Raw genomic sequence first — 14,822 nt, 5'->3', positions numbered from 1 at the left:
TTTTAATAATGACAAAAGTCACATTTCGCTTTTCAAAAGAATTTCACATAAGATTAATTATGCGTACAGTGAGCGCAATTTCTATATACGCACCTCATATATTGCTCGTTGTGACTACATAGAAGGCTTGCGAAATGTAAAGCTTATATGATAGCAAATGTATCTTTATTTTTGTTTAGAATAACAAAAAAATTTAACAAGATACATCTTCATTTTTTTTAAATTAACAAAAATTACATTTTATCCTGCGCAATTTCTATATACGCACTTGCACTTTTAAGCCTGTTGAAATAAATAAACGCATATTGACTAGTTACTAATCTTTTGTTCTACTCCCATTGCACCTGATGACTTCAAAAATTCAATTTGGCTTTGAGGCTATTAAATTTTTAAAGTATTTTCCTCGATTTGTTCCCACCATTCCAAAATGTTTTTCTTTAACTCAAGTACGGAGCTAGATTGGCGTTGATTCGCATAGACTTTCCTTGTAAGTATCCCCCATAGATCCTCTACGGGGTTGAGATCAGGACTTCGATGTGGCGACTGCAATTATTTTATTTGTTTGCCATTTAAAAATGATTTCGTGTATGCGGAAGCGTGTACCGCGGCGTTGTCATGTTGCAAAGTCCAGTCAATATTAGGTTGAATTTCTTCTCATCCGAAAAAATTACTGCCTTCTATTCTTCTCCCCATTTCATCTACGATCTAGCCAATTTGAGACGAGCCTGATTATGTGTCGGTGTTAAATGAGGTGCTTTAGCGTGGTGACCGCTGGGAGCTCTTTCTTAACAAAAAGCTGCAGACGGAGAAGGATGAACGCGAGTCTCCCGCGCTTAAAAACGAGACAAATTGTACCAACTGGTCCTCCAGGCTGACAACCCTACATGGAAAACCAAAGTTACGAAGCCACAACAGGAGCCTCGGACTGGACAGATAATACAACGACGAACCCGGCAACGACAAAGGAATAACGATTTGCACATTTTCTGATGGAACGTGCGCTCCCTGTACAGAGATGAAGCTGCGAAGCAGCTAGCCGATACCCTGTTCCAATATAGGGCTGAAGTAACAGTGTTACAGGAGATGCGTTGGATAGGGACCGGTTTTCTGGAGAAGAGCCGCTACGTCATATATTATAGCGGCCATCCAGTAAACCATGTGCTCGGATTAGGTTTCTTAGTCAGTCAAAAAATGAAACCTGCTGTTATCGGCTTTGAAAACATAGGCGAAAGGCTATGCACTCTGTCCTTCCGAAGCAAATTTAGAAATATAATCCTCATTAACATTCACGCTCCAACAGAAGAGACGGCAGAGTCGGAGAAGTATACCTTCTACGAGGCAGTAGAGCGAACCCTTGACGCCCTCCTAGGGAAGGAGCCCGTATTCAGGCGATACGTTGGCTGCCATAGCTTACATCAAAATACATATGATAACGGACTGCGGATTATTCAAATTAGCAGTATCGCACGAAATGGTTGTTGGAAGTACCTGGTTTGCGCGGAAAGCGGCCCACAAACATACGTGTGCCTCTCCAGTTGGAACCACTTTTAACCAAATTGACCACGTGCTGATTGAACGCTGGCACTTCTCAGCCTTGATGCATGTCAAAACATATAAGGGGGGGGGGGGATGGCAATATAGACTCGGATCACTACCTCGTTGCCATGGTGCTCCAGGTTCGAATAACAACACCACCCAGAATCCAGTCTGACTATCAGGTGAGAGTTAACACTGAAGCCATCCATAACACAGCCCTCCGCAACACCTATAAGAGGAAAATAGATGCCGCAATAACCGCAATCAACAGAGATCCTGGAGATGAAACCTTAACAAATGATCTTCACAACCACCTGAAGAACCTTATCATTGATACGGCCACAAACATACCAATTACATCAAGTGGTTCATCAACTTGTGCTCAAGGTGTGAGACAGCGAATCAATGCCTGACGACTGACAAAGAGTCTCATACATAATAAGGGAGATATCACACACTGCAGCAATTATAGAGATATCACGTTGCTGAGTACCATCTATAAGATATTCTCCGCTATCTTGCTAGGCCGGATAGCCCCATACGCCCAGAGCATCATTGGCCCATACCAAAGACGCTTCACTCCAGGCAAATCAGCAACAGATCAGAGATCTTGGGCTGCACATCAATGAAGGCAAGACAAAATATATGTTGGCAACGTCAGGAAAACCAAAACAACCAAAAACATCAAACCGCACTGGTCAAACGGGAAGAATAATGATAGGAGGCTACAACTTTGAGACCGCTGATAATGTCTCCTATTTAGGGTCAAAAATCACAACCAATAACAGCTACGATGATGAAATCCGCACATGGTTGTTGTCAACCAACGGAGCCTATTTCAGCTTACAAAAACTGTTCCGTTTGAAACGTCCCACCATAGGCTCAAAGCTCTTACTGTACAAGACAATTATCTTTCCAGTCCTCATGTATTTCTCGGAGACTTGGGTTCTTAGCAAGACAAATTGCGAACCCTTGGCTGCGTTCAAGTGAGGAATCCTCCCAAGAATTTTTGACCCCCTACATGAGGATGGACGATTCCGTAGCCTACATAACGATGAAATCTATGAGCGATACCTCTCAATAGGTTACGGTGGGTGGGTCACTTAATCCGTATGGATGAGGATGATCCAGCCCGGAAAGTTTATAAGGGCAATGTCTATGGTAGAAAAAAAGAAGAGGAGGCAGACCCTGCCTGAGATGGAGCGATGGCGTAGGCTAGGATGCCAGACAGCTTTCAGGGATATCGAATTGGTGGACCTCGGCGCAAAACCGAGATGTCTGGAGTTTCTCATTAAGGCAAGCCTAGACCGGATACCGGTTGTTGCGACGTTGATGATGATTATTATGAAACTAGAATAGATTGATCATATAAAGCAAATGCACAGAGTTTTTAAAATGACGGAGGACCCACATAGACCACAAAATGTTTCTAAGGTTTTCAGATTGGGCATCACAGCTATTAGACCAAGCTATGGGCTAGAGTGTCACCGCGGTAGCAACCTATGTACATTTCTTTATTTTTCCTCCGAATTGGGAATGAATACCGCATAATACCCGCAAATGTTGATTGACACAAGAAACCTGAAAACCCCCATACCTACGGTATACACCTGAAACGCTCTTCTAAATGCATGCAATGCAATTAAAACAGAATAGTCAAAACGAAACTAATGTTATTGAACACATGAGACAATATTTATATTAAACACCAGCATTCTCCTTAATCCAATCCCTTACATAGGCAACCCGCGAATAAACCCCTGGATATTCGGGCTTGGCGCATCCATAGCCCCAAGACACGACTCCGACCAAAACTTCATTGTACACTAGTGGGCCACCAGAATCACCTTGGCAAGCATCCTTACCACCCTCCGTGTATCCAGCACAGATCATTCTTTCTGTCACTCCACCAAAATCTCTGTAATTGGCAGCACACAGGTCCTGATTGACAATTGGCACTTCAGCCCCACGTAACCATTTGTTGCTTTCGCTATCGCTATGCGTGGCTCCCCATCCTGTAACAGTGCAAAGCGACCCATCCATTGTCACCTCATTCAACTCTGGAAGCTTGATGGCTTTCCGGTTATCATCAAACTCAATTTCCTTAGCTAGTTCCAGTAGAGAATAGTCCCAGTCAATGTTGTTATAGTTGAACTTTTCATGTTGGACAATTCGCTTGATTTTGATCATTTCTCCTCCTGCACTCGACTCGGAAGATCCTACGCGGACTTGCAGATTTTTCGGTTTCTGGCGACTAAGGAAGGTGGAAGCATGTTGAAAATATGGTGTGACTAAATCATTTCCATAAGGACTTACTTTGTGCAATGGGCAGCCGTGAGAACCCATTTACTGCTGATGATCGAACCTCCACACATGTGACCGTAATTTGATTGCAAGGATATTTGGTGAGGGGCGTCGGTTATGTTCATTTTAAACCCTCCGACAATACGTCCATCCAGTCGAGGCCTTGGTATTGGTTCATCGATTGCTAGAGAAGAGAACAAGTAATTAGATACTTGAATCTTCCCTTGATCATCCAACTATAGGCGTAAATTCAAAATGTTCTCCGGGCAACTATGCGTTTTTGTATAAATTAAAAACTAACCAGCACTAAAAACTGCACCAACTAGGAGACTGACCAAACCCACAGCGAATATCATTTCTAAGGGACTATTCACGGTACTAAGAATACTAAACTATAAACTTTCCATTTCAGCCCAGAACCCCATTTATACTCTTGAACTACACTTCGAATGTATGTTATCTTATCCTCTCTGCAGGTTACACGGTTAATCGAAAGTACGTAAGTTGCAGAAGGTCATTTTATAAAACTTAAATTCAACCTAATTGTTTCGTAACCACTTAATTGTTGTTACATTTACAATAAGTAGTCACCAAATAGCTTTACCGGTAATCTGTCTTTTTACGGAAAGAATGCGTGCACTCCAAGAACATAATCATTTAGCTGATAACATTGATCTCGAGTACTATCCCGCTTTCCTCAAGCTGAACAATAAGTTAATTTTTGGTTTATCTGAATGACTGAGTAATTGAATCCACTTGTAGGTTAGCGGTAATTGTAATTAGTTTAATATTAAACAATTCTAAATAGGGTAGTTCCTCGTGATTAATATCTTACGCTATAAAGTGTCAAAAACAGGACTCGTCCTGTTTCATCAGAGAAACCTTTTCGAATTTGTGACTTTTAGGGACCCACAGCAATAATTAAAAGACCATTTTTAGATTTTAGGATGCCTCCACATCACTCATAGTAAGTTTGTCTAGTGTATCTTCCAAACCACTTCTGGCGAAAAGAATCTATAGAAGTAGATGTTGATTCAAGCTTCCAAAAGACGTTTACATATACCGGATGAGACTATCAGTATATCATCTGGCACCAGGAAGTGAAGGGTAGATTTCCTTCATTAGTGTCTAGTGTTCGCTGGTCTCATGTTTTACAGACTTCTTTTTCTTTGTCTCTCAGTACTTGGGTGCTAAGTCCAAAAGAGCGATCCGTGAAACCAGAAAAGTGAGAGTAAATTGCTCTCCATTGGGTACGTTCCGACATCAAGTGTGAACCTAAGTCCCTCATTAAGATGTGGCCGTAAACGGTGAACTCTGCTCTGATTCCAGGTGACCCCCAGTTTCAACCAGCCTCGTCTCGGCAAAATGGGGCTCTGCCGAGATCGACTTATTTTCCCCGAAAAACCTGAGGCCATGGCCGCCAATTATGTGAAAACAAAAGAATAAAAACCTTTTAAGAAACTATAATCAAACCTCGTTCGTGATGATCCAGCCCCGAGTGGAGGGGCAACCCTAAGCTCATCAGTGGAGAACATGAGTCTATTCTCAGATTCAGTGCTGCCCGAGTGGCTCAGGGAGTACTGCTCCTCCCTCAACGATGTGTTCGAAGTGCGCGACTAACCCTTAAAAGGGTCTCTGAATTGCCATCGGTAAAAAGTGCTTCCTCTGGCTTCCAGAAGAAGAGCGGAATAGTGCTGGGGTTCTGGAATAACTTGGTATGCAGAATAATCTCAACACATCCATCTGGAAATTTCTAGACAGCAAAACAGGAAAGATATCAACAGGCCAGGGACTTTTCTCACTATCGGCATTCCCGTACCCGATGCTAAGAAGGTTCGGGAAAAATCGGGCTGCCAGCCCTACAATGGGCTAGGGACCATCACATTGCAAGCTTCGGCTCCCGAGACCATTTAAGGTGACGTGCAGCCTTTGGCATCTTCATCTGAAGATGAGGTGCCAGATTTCCCAAATAAATTTGCAGCATTGTAAAATGCCGACCGCACTTATCAGTCATCGGATGAATAACTGCAAGACATTTATATACCCCATACAAGAACTGTGGGTTGTTGGCGGAGCAGTCAGGAGCCTAAGCTTCCAACATGCTTGCCTGTTGTATGCCAATGGAAGTGATCGACCCCACTCCTACATGGTAGGTAGTCTCAAAAGACTTCCAGGTTGATTTGGTTGGATGGACCTATGTGATGGGGACACCACATGGGCTAACCTAACCATAAAAAGTCAACAGGGAGATAAAGAGATACTATCGTGCTTTACATATTTCCCCTATGACGCAGACGAAGTTTCCAGTGGAACATTCATCAGAGCTATCCAATATGCCGAAAGTAAAGGCATGGGGGTATTAGCAGGATGTGATGTCAATGCTCACCACATATGATGGGGAAGTTCCAACATCAATGCAAGAGGATCGAGTATCTAGTAGAAACCGATTTGCAGATCCTTAATTTGGGTAATGAACCCACTTTCTTCAACGTGGTCAGGCGAGAGGTCATCGGCATCATGGTGGCATCCCCTGACATCGCGGCTCTAGTCGGAGAGTGGAAAGTATCAAACATTATCACACTCTCAAATCACGGACGCATTGATTTCGTAATGGGCATGGATCCACCTCCACCCACTCCATTTCTGAATCCGTGGAAGGCAGATTGGGCGACGTAGAAAATAGAATTGAGCGCCCGAGTCACGATCCCTGGGAAGCACATCAAATTCATTGCTAGAAATGAAAAGACAACCCAGATGATCACAACTAGCATCAGAGAAGCTTTTGAAGAAAGAAGGGTAAAGCATCATGGTGGCACTCGGATTTGAAAAACAGAGGAGAACGACAAGGATGCCCCTCAATCATGCTATGAAGTGTGATTCAGCCGTTAGCTGGAATCGCTATACACAGGCACAGAAGGCTCTAAAAAAGAGCATAAAATCCTCTAGCCTCAAAATTGAAGCGGATTCTGGTTAAAGAACGCAGCCAGAAACTGGGTTATTTAGGTTTACAGAACAGGAGGTACACAGAAAGCAGTGAGAAAGCGGCAAACCATTTGCTCGAACTACACTTCTCAGGCAGCATCCAAAATCTTAACTTGGGGCCGACAGGTGTATACAGTCCTCAACCGAGAGACTAAAATCTGTCATGCAAAGTAGTATCACTGGAGCAAGTAAAATAGGCATTTAACTCGTTCCATAGATACAAGTCTGCAGGTCCAGATGGCATCATTTCTGCGCTACTATTAGAGGAAATGGATGCCCTGGGTCTTCATATTCGGAATATATATCGTGCATGTCTAGAACACGCTTATATTCCAATTAACTGGGGTGATGTGAAGGTGATATTTATTCCCAAACCAGGGAAACCCACCTACACAGACGCAAAAAGCTTCCGACCGATCAGTCTAACGTCTTTTCTACTAAAAGGACTGAAAACACTAGTAGATTGATTCATATGAGATACACACATTCCTAAGTGGCACTTCACTATAGGCAACACGCCAACCAGAAAGGCAAATCCACGGAGACAGCAAAATTGAAAAGGCGATGTTCGAAAAAGGATACGCCTTAGGCGCATTCATGGACATCGAAGGTGGCTTCAATTATGCCTCATTCGCGGCAATTTGTGATGCGGCAAGACAGAATGGAATCGAACCGCTGCTAATCAGTTGGATCCTTCACATGCTAGAGTGGACAAAAATCCACATATTGGTCGGCCAGAAATCTATTGAAGCAGGATGTGTTAGGGGCTGCCCTCAGGAAGGGGTTCTCTCTTCGCTGTTATGGCTCTTGGTAATGGATACCCTACTGCGGCTCCTGGAGGACAAAAAGTCTTCTCGCAAGCACTTGTGGACGACCTAGCGGTAATATTTACCGGCAAGTTTGCGGACACATATTTGGCCGCTTGAATGCAACTCTGCATGAAATCCACAGTTGGTGCCTCCAAAATGGACTCACGGTGAACGCTAGGAAGACTGGACTAGTTATATTGACTAGGAATGCCAGTTGGGGCAGCTATACGCTACCCACCTTAGCAAGGGCGGAAATCCAGCTGGCACAAACAGTCAAGTATTTAGGAGAACATTTCAACTCCAAGTTAACATGGAAGCACCATATCCAGGAACAATATTAGAAATCCTGCAGATTGCTCTGGTGCTATAGGAATGCTATAGATAACACCTGGGGACTTTCACTAAAATGGATATATTGGATATTTACATCCATAATAAAACCTGTTTTGATGAATGCATGCATCGTCTGGTGGCCGGGACTGAACTTTGCTAACAGCAGGAAGCTACTAACGCAGATTCAGAGGCTTCTTTGCCTAAGTATTACTGGAGCCATGAGTACTACGCCAACTCCGGCACTTGAAGCTATCCTAAATCTACCCCCATTTACTTGGTGAAACGGAAAGCAGTCAATGACGCATATAGACTCGATACCATTGGAGCGTGGAAAGGCGGCAAATCACACGGTCATGCGCCTATTTGGAAATTCCTTGACAAACATCCGGTAGCTCTGATGCCGGCCGATCATATGGTTTCCAGATTCGCCTTTGGAAAGGCATACACTGACGTAATGACCAAAAGAGAAGAATGTACGATAAATGGTCATTAGCCTTTTCAGATTACAGACCTAATAATCTTCACCGAAGGGTCAGTTATGGAGGTCGGATCGGGCACAGTGGGTTTTCTCGGGGAATCCGATTATGGAACTGGCCCGACCCCTCAGAAAAATGACGACCATACTCCAGGTGGAGATATATGCTATTTTATTGGCAGCAGAAGAATGTCTGCGACAAAAATGGAAGGGGCGCACCATTCGAATCTGTTCCGACAGTCAGGCGGCATTATCAGCACTAAACAGTTGGTGTGGAGTTGTCATCAATGAGGAGGCTGGCAGACTGGCTCGCCGAAGTTTCGGACCACAATGATGGGGCCAGAGCGGCATTTATGTTGTCCCTTAAAAAGTGGGACATGAAAAACCTAGTAGGGCTTTTAACGGGACACTGCTTCTTAAACTACCATATGGAAATGATTGGGGTGGTGGTTTCGGCTATGTGCAGCCAATGTGAGGAGGAGGAGGAAACGGCTCTGCACTTCTTATGCAGCTGCCCGGCCTCCTCAGAAGACCTTGACACCTTGGTAAGGTTTTCTTCAATGAAGAATCTACACACTCTCTGCCTCTGGAGAATGTTCTCAGATTCGCTAAAGCCTGAGGACACCATGAGTGGGAAGCCATTGAATAGGCGATTTGCGGGGATAGTACAATGGACCTAACAATGGCCTGAGTGCTTGGAGGTGCGGCTCCCCGCAGCAAACATAACTAACTAACTATCCTATTTTCTTTGAGTTAAAGTTTAGTTTAGTTAAAGAGAAATATTTAGCATTTTCTTTTAATTTAGTTTTCTTGGACGTAGGCTCACTTTTCAATTTTACTTGAGCATAGGCTCATTTCTTTATTTCTTCTTGTTTTGTTCTCCATCAGTTCTATTTTTTTTTTATTTCTTTTATAAGGTTTTGTGTCAAAAAAAAGCCTATTAAAATCGATTTACTGTCTGCCTTTTTTTTTTGAGGAGGTGGAAATCTTAAAAATACTCTGGCCTGGGCACGCCAGAGTGTGGGATTTTCACCCACTAAAACCACCCCTGACTCCCTCCTACCCCGTGAAACCACCTTTAGGTATTACATCACGGGGTGGAGTTAGCTTACTTTAGCTAGGTCTCCTTCCGTCTCCCCACGGGGCTCGTAACCGCGCCTTCCTCACTTTTTTCGTTTTTCGCAGTTTATCCTGGATTATAGCGATGATGGAACTGATCGCATCCCAGTCTTCCTAGCAAGCTACCATTCTCCGGACAAAATTTTCCAGTAATAGCACTTCACCTAGACTTTCCTCTAGGTTCCACCTTTCTTTCAGGAACTTAGGGCATTGGAAGAATACGCGCGCTGGGTCCTCTGGGGCCCCATCGAAATTTGGACAATTAGGTGAAGTGTCCAATTTAAACCTGTACAGGTATTAATAGTATCCTCCATGGCCGGTGAGAAGCTGGATGAGATTATAATTGATCTCCCCATGCTTTCTCTCCAGCCACTCCCCGATGGAAAGGATCAACTTGTAAGTCCAACGACCCTTTTCTGACTGGTCCCATCGCTGTTGCCATCTGCTTATGGATCTCTCCCTTTCAGCTTTTTTCACCTGCGATAAGGGAGAGATGGACCTAGTGTTATAAATATTCATCATTCCGGTTGCCAGGATGTCAATCGGCATCATTCAGCGTTCGTAATCGTCTGAAACGGTCCTGAAGGTAGAACGCACCCTTAAGGCTTTCTTTTGCGGTGATGCCAGTCCAGCAGTCTCTAACCAAGCCTTAACAAAACTGATTGCTTCGCTTGAGTACAACTCAGTATCCCTGAGGTGCTTTTCGGCAACAACCAGTGCTATATCATCGGCTTAACTCATCACCGTGGCCTCCCCCGGAACCGAAAGGTTAACTACATCATTATACATGATGTTCCACACTAGTGGGCCCAGTACAGAGCCCGGTGAGACCCTGCGAAGACAAAACGTAGTCCTTGAGTCCATCATCGGTATTATACCAGAGTGTTCGCTCATGCAAGTAGCTATCGATAATAGCAGCGAAGTAGATGGGAACACCAATCGTCGCCAGAGACTTTCGTATAAGGTTCCAATTGGTCGAGTTGATGGCATTCCTCACATCCAGGGTCACCACCACACAATGTTTGCTGGTACAACCCCTTCCGTGAATTGCATTTTCAGCCAAGCCAGTAACCATTTTGATGGCATCAATGGTTGATCTGGCTTTCCGGAACCCATACTGCCTATCTGAAAGGCCCCCTTTGACTCTCGACGACTGGGAGTAGTTTATTATAAATAAGCCGCTCCAACGTTTTCACTCATAGTGTCAAGGGTCTACAGGACGACGAGTCCCCTGAAGGTTCACCAGCCTTAGGCAGCAGCACCAGCTTCTGCCGCTTCCATGGTGCAGCAAAGATACCCTCGTTTCGAACATATCCGGTCTACATTTGACGGCCTTGTTGAATATGCCGTCCAGACCCGATGCTTTGCTGTCGCCTATTCGACTGCAGATCTTCAGAAGCTCGTCCCTGGTGACTGGTGGAATCAGCGTCACATTCAGGGGGCGCTGAAAGATGTCAGTACCCCCCTCTTGCTGGGTAAATAACCCATTATTTCCAACAAGAGCATAGGGCACGTGATCTGCGGAGATGATCGGCCTCTGAATCGTCCTGTTACGATTTTATAGGCGCTACCCGACGGATTTATGTCCGCTTCCGAACAGAGCTCCTTAAAACATTCCCTCTTACTCTTCTGGATGTCGAGCTTGAGGTTCTTGCGGGTTTCTCTATAGTCATGCTTCTTTTGCCCTTGATCGATACTACCTATTGACCTCTGAGCCATTCGTCTAGCTCTGTGGCAAATCGATCAAAGACTGGCAAGTTCACTATTCCGTCAATAATGGGGTCTTCTAGTGGGGAATGAACATCTCCTAGGCATCGACGCGTCACATGCTTTAGAGATGCTTTGTGTAACATGGAGAACTCTATCCGTGGAGGTGCCTGCTTTGCTAAGCAGGTCTAGGTCCATGAATGTTTGCTCATCCATCGCTTTTGCAGAGCATGCTGGTGTTCTTTTGGATTTCGGTTTCCGGGTGCGGGTCTTCTGCCTTGTGGCTCCGTCCTGTTGTCTGTCTGTCTGTTCGGCTGTCTGTCTGTCCGTCACACGCATTTTTCTCGGAGACGATTACAGCGATTGACACCAAATTTGGTAGAAAGGTGGGAACTGCAAACGCTCACGCATACAGTCAGTTACATCCTTTTACGTCGAGGAGGGGGGGGGGGGTGTCCATACATGCAAAAGGGGGGTTTTAATTTTTTTTTATTCAAATATAGTCATGTGGGGTATCAAATTAATGGTCTCGGTTAGTACTTTTCGAAGCCGGTCTTAGTTGTGACATTTGTTGGGAAAGTGGGGAGTGCGGGGGGTTGAAAGTGATCACTTCTTTAAGGGGGCCATTCTCAGAAACACCCAATCCAAAAATCTGAAAAAAATCAGGAGGCTGCCACTATATGGTACCTGGGCTCCGAAATACCTTCCATGCCGATATCTGTTTAAATAAAGTTAATAATAGTATATTACTTCAATTTTTTGTAATTGGTTAGAAACCCCCCTTAGGCTCATCTTAGTACCATGAAGTTTTGCAGTGATATAGGCTATAGTATAGAGCATGATCTTACCAAGTTTGGTGGAAATCGCATTATTACTAACAAAGTTATAATACCTCAAATTTGTTGCTTCTTTGAAAATTGAAGACTATAAATGTCAATATCACCCGAAAGTGGATACTCTCACATAATATATGGATATATTACGTGCTACGTACTAAGAAATACACAAAACCTTTCGTACCTGAAGCGTCCAGCTTCCGGTTTCCCGACTTGCTTCTATTTCTTTTGAGCGTAGGCTCATTTTTCCATTCTTGTATCTCTGAAAATAAGTCCACCCTGTTCATGATTTTTGCTGAGCGTAGGTTCAATTTTAGTTGGTATTCTAGTCAAATTGATTCTCTAGATGCTATTATAATAGTTGATTTATTTATTTATTCCTATTTATATTTAGATTTACTGTCAAAGTTCGCAGGTATTTAGATCTTTTTAGCAGTCGTTTGACTATCGACAATTTTATTTCGTCACTATAATCCGCTAAGCAAAATGCACCCAATTACACACGGCCATGAGAATAAACATAACATTGAAATGTTAACTATTAGGACTTGTTTTGTTTTCCTTAAAATCTTGAAAAAGGGGGGATCATTTTTCTTTTAAAGGGATAGGGAGAAGAATTAGGATTTCAGGAGATTCGAATGGTGATGAGTTTTGGGTAACAGTTTTGAAGCCAAGTTACTTTGATCAGTTTAAATGAATATTTCGAAGCCATTAATTTCGTTATATTATAGTGTTGGGATGAGATATAGAAAATTGGAGACAAGAGAGATAGGTAGAAGTAATATAAAAAGAGACTTTCGCGTGCAATGAAAATAATTTTTCCACCAAATTTGCGCCAGCAAATAAAACACTAGAATTTACATGTCGGCAAGCTGCTTCACTTGAGTTTCCGACACCCGTTCTATAGCTGCACTACTAATGCGACTGCGAAATATCTTTCGTTCTTCATATGAAAAAAATAATCTTTTTAACTTTCAAAATTTATTTTCATCAATAACAAACAGGTAAAAAAGGGTTTATAAATAGTAAAAGATTATAAAAAACATAAATAAATTAATGGTAGTTCAAATAAGATAAGATCCATCTAAACTCCACTGTTAGCTTTAATCCAATCCCGAACTGATGCAATTCTAGCATAAACACCAGGATAATCTGGCTTAGCGCAACCATATCCCCATGAGATGATTCCAATGAGGACATCATTTGCAACCAATGGACCGCCTGAATCTCCTTGGCAAGCGTCCTTTCCACCGCTTGGGAAGCCAGCGCAGAACATGCGGTCCGTAATTGTTCCCAAGCCGCGATACGCATTAATGCATTTCACTTGATTAAATATTGGAACTTTGGTTCCACGCAGCAAATTGTTGTTCTCCAAGTCATTCTTAGTGTGGCCCCAGCCGGTTATGGTGCACATGGTTCCTTCGACGACAGGTTGGTTCAGTGCAGGCAATGCAATGGGCTTTTTGGTATGATCCATGTTGATGTCTCTAACGAGCTCCAGAATTGAAAAATCAAAGTCAACAGTCTTCATGGAAAATTTCGGATGCTGGTAGATTTTCTTGACGTAGATCAATTCACCGCCTGTGCGCCTTTTGGATGTGCCACACCGGACTCGCAAAAGGGGGATTACCTGATTCCTGGGAAAGGCATGTAAGGATTTTTATTAGAACAGTAAAGTATGCAGGTTCGATGTAGATGGTTTACTTACTTGTAACTATCTGTGCAATGCGCTGCAGTTAGAACCCATCTACTTCCGATGATTGATCCTCCGCAGAAATGCCCAAAAGCGTGTGTATTTAATGATACTTGGTGGGGTGCATCGGTGATATCTATGACCTGGCCGCCCACAATTCGCCCGTCAAGCATGGGCATGAATCGCTGCTCTTCAATGACTAGAGGGAAGCCCCAAATTTTTATTACAGGTAAATAAAGAGATAGTTTCACTTAACAGAATAAAGTAGAAAAGATCTTATGGCGTCAGAAATGTAGAAAGAAAGCAGGTGAAGGTCAAAAAGAATCATTTCTGACACGTGAGGAAGCTTAACTCAGCAACTGTTCAGAAATGAAGCATATTTGAATTACACCTGGGGTAAATTACATAATTTACAACCCTAGATTGTAAGCTTCAGGTCGAAACTGGGTCATAAAAATTAATTTAAAAAATAAAAGCGAAACTGTTAAATCTACTGCAAATAAAAATTATAAGATACAGTACCAGCACTTAGTGCTAAACCAACAAACGGTAGTAAGAAGGTGAGATAAAGCATCTTAATTGTTTATGCTTGTAATAATTAATAAAAAGAACTTGTCGTAATTTTCCACGGCTGTTGACTGTGATAGAATCAACGGAAATGCTCCTATATATAGTGGAAATTTATCTTATCCTCTGCCGCACGAGCGTTTATGGAGGCTTCCTCCGGGTCATGGCTGAAAGCAAAACATATATTCTCTGCATATTTCAAGAACTTCTGATTGTGTTGCATCCGATTCGACCCAATTTTCATAAACGGCAATATCCGATACCAGGGTTGAATACGTTTCGGAAAAACTCAGCCTTATCAATATCTCATGCTTTTCTATTGATTACGAACTGCCAATAAGTGAAGCCAATTGTGCGAAAAATCTGTTAATCTTCCCTGACTTTGTCAAAGTGATTTTCATAGTCGAAATAATCTCAGCAGATTATTGTTATCTTAGAATTCTGAAAAGGTGGCTTGAGAT

At 43.0% G+C, this 14,822-nt stretch overlaps 1 protein-coding gene across 1 annotated transcript; it reads right to left on the bottom strand.

The window, feature by feature from the left end:
- Positions 1-3,192: 3,192 nt before the first annotated feature.
- Positions 3,193-14,476, bottom strand: LOC119647178 (transmembrane protease serine 9-like). Its single transcript, XM_038047990.1, has 6 exons — positions 14,317-14,476; positions 13,810-13,993; positions 13,189-13,738; positions 4,142-4,232; positions 3,853-4,024; positions 3,193-3,790 (listed from the first exon to the last, which is right to left on the bottom strand). The coding sequence occupies exons 1-6, from the start codon at positions 14,366-14,368 to the stop codon at positions 3,238-3,240; spliced, it is 1,602 nt and encodes a 533-aa protein (XP_037903918.1). The 5' UTR covers positions 14,369-14,476; the 3' UTR covers positions 3,193-3,237.
- Between the last annotated feature and the right edge of the window lie 346 nt (positions 14,477-14,822).

Source organism: Hermetia illucens, chromosome 1, assembly GCF_905115235.1.
Source record: "Hermetia illucens chromosome 1, iHerIll2.2.curated.20191125, whole genome shotgun sequence".
In the NCBI taxonomy this organism is placed as follows: Eukaryota; Metazoa; Arthropoda; class Insecta; order Diptera; family Stratiomyidae; genus Hermetia; species Hermetia illucens.
The sequence above is the reverse complement of the archived record's forward strand: the minus strand, read 5'-3'. Positions and strand labels throughout refer to the sequence as shown.

Excerpts from the sequence above, each read along its gene's own strand:
- LOC119647178 (XM_038047990.1), bottom strand. The coding sequence starts at position 14,368 with ATGCTTTATCTCACCTTCTTACTACCGTTTGTTGGTTTAGCACTAAGT. Across the intron at positions 4,233-13,188 it reads TTAAAGCTAACAGTGGAGTT|TTTAGTATTCTTAGTACCGT; the intron begins TAGATGGATCTT and ends GAAAGTTTATAG. Across the intron at positions 4,025-4,141 it reads TGGTGCAGTTTTTAGTGCTG|CAATCGATGAACCAATACCA; the intron begins GTTAGTTTTTAA and ends TCTCTTCTCTAG.